Consider the following 7,878-nt stretch of genomic DNA (forward strand, 5'->3'; position numbering starts at 1 on the left):
GCCTTCCTGCTCCTATGATGCTGCTTGGCCTGCTGTGTTCATCCAGCTCTACACCTTGTTATCTCCTTTGTGCTCCTGCCACCCAGTCAGAGCTCTGCATGTCCCAGTTGATGGGTCAGAACACTTTAACGTTTCTCATTCATTAATTTTCAAGCACATTGACTACTTAAAATTTCCGAAGGATCTGCTGCGCATGTGTTTTCAAGACAGTAAAGATTTTTAAGGGGCAGGCAGCTGGTCCCAGTCTCCTCTCTGGTGTTGCCTTACTATTGTTCCCTGCTTTTTTCACAGAAACTGAAAGAATATTTTGAAGGCAGAAACCTGATCACCAAACTACAGGCAAAACATGACCTTCTACAGAAGACTCTAGGAGAAAGTACAAATTATTTTTAATCTTATTCATGAGAAGCTAATCATGAGTTTTGGGATCCTTTCAGTATAATTTAGTCCAAATCTCATCAAAGCTATGCCAACCCTTCCAGCAATTCTGTATTGCGATTAAATCGTCTTAGCTATTGTGTTATTTCTCAAAATGCAGAGTTTTAAAGATCAACCGTAAGATTTAATATTACACTGTTCTGTTCAAGTGTCTGTCGCCACTGGAATAGTCTTTGACAGCGGCACCTCTTGAAGATTTACATATTCACGATTTTAAACATCTTTGAGGTTTGCAGTCAGGATAATAGCTCCGAATAATAGGTTTGTCCAAATTTAACAATTGACAGTTTCAGACATAATGTTTTCAAATTATCCACTCTTCCTCAGCCTTCTAAACTTTGGAAAGAATTAATATGGCTGATCTCCTCAGTGGTAAAAAATAAATTACTTGAGTAATTATCTGAAAGGGTCAGGACTGAGTTTTGGGGAAAATTAACTCCTGGAACCTGTGTGTCTGACCTCACTGTAGTCAGCCTGTTCAGCTAGGCCCCTGCATTCTCTCCGCTTTTCCAGTTTTAAAAATGTTCCAATGTGATGTCTAAAGTTTAGTGTCAATAATCGATCGTACTTGCTTAAGTTTTTTAAAATATCCCTTCTTGTCTGTCTACCAGAGTCTGAATGAAGGCCCCATGTTCCTAATCTTCCTGAGACTTGGCATAAAGCTGTGGCAGTTTGTCTCTTAGTTTAAACTTCCAGTAGAACTGCTTTACACAGTGAGAAACTTGAAGTTAAAGTCTTGAACTGTATGATGTTATCCTGGAACATTCCAGAAAAAAAATGTCAAATTTATCAAAGTTCCTAGAAAGAATGCATGTCAACCTTGAAATATTGAGCAAACAGTTCCCGGATTGAAGGTTTATTTAATGTGTTGGCACTGATAGACAGAAAACAATTAGTATGTTTAATGCTAACCTTACTCCCTTGGGTAAATAGTTTCTGACCCTGTAATAGATTCAACATTGAGTTCCACCCTCTGTCCTCTCTTGTTGAAGAAATCTGAGATTTGTGCTACATTTTAAATAGCTTCACTGATGCTCCTCTGGTTGCTTTTATCTTGAAGCAAGAGCGACTAGTTGCTCTGGTTAATGGATGAATGTGGTGCCCCTTACGGTGGTATCTGGGTGACAACAACTGGAGCTGCTGTTTGGCCTGCTTTGCTGCCACCAATCCTCCTTTCTAGTTGTTTTAATCAAACTGTTGGGACATGCAACTATACATCTCGAGGACAGTTAGGACCTGAACCCAAACCTTTGGTCCAAAGGTGGAGACACTACCATTGCCTCACAAGAGCCCCTGAAAGAGATTGTAGATGTTTTTAACCAACTTAATCAGACATACGACGACATACCTCAGGAGCAGGCTGAGACTTGAACCCAGGCCTCCTGGCTCAGACCTAAGGACACTACGACTGAAATACAGAGTCCCTAATCCTTTTTTATATGCTATCTAAGGGTCTGTTTGATTATCACTTGTATCAGATAGACCATAAGAGAATCTTAACAGCCATTGAATTCAGAGTGATTTCTTTTTACTCACTTGTGGGGTATGGGCGCGACTAGCTGGCCAGCATTTATTGCCCATCCCTAGTTTCCCTGGAGAAGGTGGGGGTGAGCTGCCTTCTTGAATCACTGCAGTCCATGTGCTGTAGGTAAACCCACAATGCCCTTAGGGCGGGAATTCCAGGATGTTGACCCCAGTGACACCGAAGGAACGGTGATATCTTTCCAAATAAGGAAAATGAGTGGCTGGGAGGAGAACTTGCAGGTGGTAGGTGTTCCCGTGTATCTGTTGCCCTTGTCCTTCTAGATGGAAGTGGTTGAAGGTTTGGAACATGCTGTCGAAGGAGCTTTGGTGAGTTGTTGTAATGCATCTTGTACACAGTACACATTGTTGCTGCTGAGCGTTGGTGGTGGAGGGAGTGGATGTTTGTGGATGTGGTGCCAATCAAGCGGGGGCTGCTTTGTCCTGGATGGTGTCAAGCTTCTTGAGTGTGGTTGGGGCTGCACCCGTCCAGGCAAGTGGGGAGTATTCCATCACACTCCTGACTTGTGCCTTGTAGATGGTGGACAGGCTTTGGGGAGTCAGGAGGTGAGTTACTCGCTGCAGGATTCCTAGTCTCTGACCTGCACTTGTCACATAACGTGGCTACGAGTTCAGTTCAGTTTCTGGTCAATGATAATGCCCCTCCAGGATGTTGATAGTAGGGAATTCAGTGATGGTAATACCATTGAATGTCAAGGGTGGTGTTACATTCATTCTAATTGGAGATGGTCATAGCCTGGCATTTGTGTGGCGTGAATGTTACTTGCCACTTGTCAGCCCAAGCCTGGATATTGTCCAGATCTTGTTGCATTTGAACATGGACTGCTTCAGTATCTGAGGAGTCATGAACATTATACAATCATCAGCGAACATCCCCACTTCTGACTTTTTGATAGAGGGAAGGTCATTGATGAAGCAGTGGAAGATGATTGGGCCGTGGAGGCTGCCCTGAGGAACTGCTGCAGAGATGTATTGGAGCTGAGATGATTGACCTCCCACAACCATGACCATCTTTCTATGTGTTGAGGTTGGTTGACTCACCGTGCTGGTTTGTTGTTCCGCAGACGTTTCATTACCCTGCTGGGTAACATCCTCAGTGCGGCCTTCGATGAAGCATCGGTGTGTTTTCCCGCCTGGTTTTTAAACTCTGGGGTCCGTTGAGATGGATTGCCTCACTTCTGGGTTTCCTTCGTAGTGGAATGTATATGGGGTCGAGTTCAATGTGTTTATTAATGGCTTGCTTCGTGGAGTGCCATGCTTCTAGGAATTCTTGTGCCTGTCTCTGCCTAGCCTGTCCCAGGATCTTGGTGTTGTCCCAGTCAAAGTGGTGGTTCACCTTGTCCATGTGGATTGAGATGAGTGAGTAACCGGAAGTGAGGCAATCCATCTCAACGGACCCCAGAGTTTAAAAACCAGGCAGGAAAACACAGCGACGCTTCATCGGAGGCTGCACTGAGGATGTTACCAAGCACGGTAATGAAACGTCTGCGAAACAACAAACCAGCACGGCGAGCCAACCAACCTCAACACCCACAACTCGAGCTACAGATCTACTCCAAAAAAACCTTAGACATCTTTCTATGTGTCAGGTATGACTCTGACCCCCGGAGAGTTTACCTCTTGATACCCATTGATTCCAGTTTTTCCAGGGCTCCTTGATGCCGCATTCGGTCGAATGCAGCCTTGATGTCAAGGGCCATCACTCTTACCTCACCTCTGGAATTCAGCTCCTTTTGTCCATGTTTGAACCAAGGCTGTAATGAGGTCAGGAACTGAGTGGCCCTGGTGGAACCCAAACTGGGCATTGCTGAGCAGATGCTGCTTGATAGCACTGTTGATGACACCTTCCATCACTTTACTGATGATCGAGAGGAGACTGATGAGGCAGTAATTAACCAGTTTGGATTTGTCCTGCTTTTTATGTGCAGGACATACCTGGGCAATTTTCCACATTGTCGGGTAGATGCCAGTGTTGTAACTGTACTGGAATAGCTTGGCTAGGGGAGCGGCAAGGTCTGGAGCAGAAGTCTTCAGTACTATTGCCGGAATGTTGTCAGGGGCTGTAGCCTTTGCAGTATCCAGTGTCACCAACCGTTTCTTGATATCACGTGGAGTGAATCAAACTGGCTGAAGACTGGTATCTGTAATGCTGGGGACGTCTATCACTTGCTGCTTACGTTGTTTGGCGTGCAAGTAGTCCTGATTGGTGGCTTCACCAGGTTCGCGCTTCACCTTCAGCTGCTCCTGGCACTCTCCATTGAGCCAGGGTTGATCCCCTGGCTTGATGGTAATGGTTGAGTGGGGGATATGCCAGGCCATGAGGTTACAGATTGTGCTGGAGTACAATTCTGCTGCTGTTGATGGCCCACAGCGCTTCATGGATGCCCAGTCTTGAGTTGCTAGATCTGTTTTAAGTCTGTCCCATTTAGCACGGTGATAGTGCCACACAACATGATGGAGGTTGTTCTCAACGTGAAGGCGGGACTTTATCTCCACAAGGACTGTGGGATGGTCACTCTCACCGATACTGTCATGGACAGATACACCTGCAGCTGGCAGATTGGTAAGGATGAGGTCAAGTATGTTTTTCCCTCTTGTTGGTTCCTCACCACCTGCCGCAGACCCAGTCTAGCAGCTATGTCCTTTAGGACCCAACCAGCTCGATCAGCAGTACTGCTGCTGAGCCACTCTTGGTGGTGGACATTGAAATCCCCCACCCAGAGTACATTTTATGCCCTTACCATCCTCAGTGCTTCCTTCAAGTGTTGTTCAACATTGAGGAGTACAGATTTATCAGCTGAGGGAGGACAGTATGTGGTAATCAACAGGAGGTTTCCTTGCCCATGTTTAACTGAAACCGTGAGAATTCATGGGGTCCAGAGTCAATGTTGAGGACTCCGAGGGCAACTCCCTCCTGACAGTATACCACTGTCCCGCCATCTCTGCTGCGTGTGTCCTGTCAGTGATGCAGGATATATTCAGGAATGGTGATATTGTCTGTAAGATATGATTCTGTGAGTATGACTATGTCAGGCTGTTGCTTGACTAGTCTGTGAGACAACTCTCCCAATTTTGGCACTAACCCCCAGGTGTTAGTGAGGAGGACCTTGCAGGGTCGACAGGGCTATTTCTGCCGTTGTCTTTTCTGGTGCCTGGGTTAATGCCAGGTGGTCTGTCCAGTTTCATTTCTTTCTTGAGGCTTAGTAGCGATTGATACAACTGTGTGGCTTTTCAGAAGACACTTGAGAGTCAACTCCATTGCTGTGGGCTTGGAATCACATGTAGGCCAGACCAGGTAAGGATGGCAGATTCCCTTCTGCGAAGGACATTAGTGAACCAGATGGGTTTTACCAGCAATCGACAACAGCTTCATGTGATTTAAAGCTAGTCCTTACGAATATGAACTGAGGTTCTGAATTAATGCTCTAATGATAATAACACTCAACCATTGCTTCCCTGTAGCATGTTGGCCCTTGTCCTTTTGTCAATCTTAGTCAATAACAGTCATAGGATTTCTGAGAAAAGAAAATTTGAATTTTTGTGAGCACTTCAGACAGTCTGATAACATCAATGTTTTCTATAGGATTGACAGTCTGAAACATGTGTTCACCACTCCTTGTTTTGTCATGTAAATCATCACATTCTGGTTTGTCCATCACTTCATGTATCTGCCACTGGTGGGATACCAGCTGATCTTTTATTGCAGCTGGAAGATACTCCAGGTGCATGGTCTGTTTGGGTTGGTGCACTAGCCTTTGATCTAGTGCCCTGCCTCTGCCAGTGACCTACTCTGCCTTTAAGGATTGTGTCATCCTCTTTAGCATGATGTAAGATGTTATTCTTTTGTTTCTGGTGAAGATTAATTTGCTGACTGTTCAGAGATGATCAGCCAAGTCAGCATGCTGTTCCAACACTGCTCACCATGTTATATTAATCAGAACAATCTCAGCAATTGCTCATCAGAATTTGAGAAACCCTGGCTTACTTTATTCAAAACAGTGAAACACATTCCAAGTTATGAAACAAACGTTGTAGCAAGCAACTGAGCAGTCTAACTGCCAGGCAGAGCCTCAACCTTGTAGACATACACAGCACATGGCAACATTTACGGTGAATTCTCGTAAAATTCAAGGTACACATAGAGTGAATACAACTACCATGAGCCAGGGAATGCTACATCATCAGGACCTAGTGCAAGACTATCTCATTATCTATCAAGGAATACGTGACAGTATCAGCTTGTGTACATCTTCCACATTAACTATTTCAGAACCATAACCTCATTTACCAACCAGAAGGTCCTAATTTCTGGAAGAAAAATTGATGCTTGATTTTTGGTGTATGTTTGGATAGAGTGCAAGGGTAACCCAGGATTGGCTGGTTGTCAGTTGTGTCACAGCTGGCCCTCATACCGAACACAGCAGCAACATTGAAGGTCCTTCCTCAGATACAGCCCATCCCCTCCAGAAATAATAAACAGAAAGAAAACCCCAGGAGCCACGAGCAAGATCAAGGGAAGATTTAAAAGATGCTGCTGTGAAAAGTCCTCTTTCAGTCTGTCGAGGGCAGCAGCTGCCATCTGCTGAATCGGCATTTGGCTTCTGGAATAATCCCAGATTTTTCTAGGCTGGCCGGTCCTGCTGAGCTGAGTCCAGCTCCGTCTGCTGGTCCTGCGTTAGGAATTCAGGAATCTCGCACAAACTGCCTGACCCTGCCACCCAGCCCAGCTGTGGGTTTGTAACTCTTTCTGCTTTGAATCCGGTTCTGCAGCGATTTACCCTTCAGCTCATTTCCAATTCAGATGCTGAACTGGATTTTCCACCATCAGCCATTTCAGTCTGCCCCAGTCCAATCACAGGTGGCAACATTATCAGCTGTACAATTTACAGCAGCAAGTAACCTGTTCAGTGAAGCCCATGTTTCAGCTTCAGACAAGCCTCGTCCCATTGTATCTCATCTCAAATTATCAACAAATTTTGCTGTTCTTTCTCTGCCATGCAGTTATTTCCATGCTGTAAGTATATCGATATGACAGGTATTTCTCCTATAATGCGATAGTTGTGTTCTCGTGTGACCCTGGCATATAGAAAATTGCATTATAGGGAAATTGCTATAGAATATCACTATACCTGTATGACAGAAAGTTCATGTTATCCAAACAGCGTCCACTATTCATTAATCACATTACAGCCAATTCACATTAACAAAATATGTTTATAGCAGAAATACTTGTATTCAGCTTGACCGCTCCCTGTGGGACCAAGATACACATTCTCCCCACTCTCCGAGTGAAGAGATTTCTCTTCACTTCCCTTTTCAGTTTATTAGTGGCTGTCTTGTTTTATGGCTCCTATTTTGATCCCTCCCACAAGTAAACATCTTTTTATCCAACTTGTCGAGCCCCTTCAGAAATTTAAAGATTTATATACTTCTACCCCTGAGCCTTCTCTTCTCCAAGAGAAAAATGCCCATGTTGCTCCACATCTACATCTTGAATAAAATGTTTAAAAATATTTTCAGTTAATAAGGCAGGATTATGACACATGATCTGAGTGAATGGATAGTGCACATTGAGAAATTGTGGAAATGAGTGCCAAACTTTTTGACCTGAGTCTGTATGTCTAAGATGAGTGTCTTGGGAGGGGATGTTGTACACACTGAATCCTGACAGTCCTTTCACCTGCTGCTGGAATCCTGATCCAGGCCTTTGTGACTTCAGGATTCTGAGATTCTCCTGACTCCAATCTCTGAGGGTCAGCCTCAGCTCGGTTGTTCTTGCAGTCACAAGGTTACAGTTTACTTCACACACTGTGGCTTGAACACAGAGACATCGAGTCTGATACTTCACTGTAGTGCTGAGGGAGCGCCGCACTGTCGGAGGGCCAGTGCTGAGGGAGC

At 44.8% G+C, this 7,878-nt stretch overlaps 1 protein-coding gene across 2 annotated transcripts in view; it reads left to right on the forward strand.

Moving 5' to 3' along the window:
• Window positions 1–7,878, forward strand: part of srgap2 (SLIT-ROBO Rho GTPase activating protein 2) — a 98,616-nt gene that overhangs the window by 42,542 nt on the left and 48,196 nt on the right. For both annotated transcript variants that reach the window (XM_048612088.1, XM_048612089.1), the window contains exon 9: window positions 292–376. In XM_048612088.1, coding sequence (XP_048468045.1) covers window positions 292–376 — 85 coding nt within the window. The remainder of the gene's footprint in view (window positions 1–291; window positions 377–7,878) is intronic.

The sequence above is a fragment of the Rhincodon typus genome, chromosome 25, assembly GCF_021869965.1.
Source record: "Rhincodon typus isolate 14 chromosome 25, sRhiTyp1.1, whole genome shotgun sequence".
In the NCBI taxonomy this organism is placed as follows: domain Eukaryota; kingdom Metazoa; phylum Chordata; class Chondrichthyes; order Orectolobiformes; family Rhincodontidae; genus Rhincodon; species Rhincodon typus.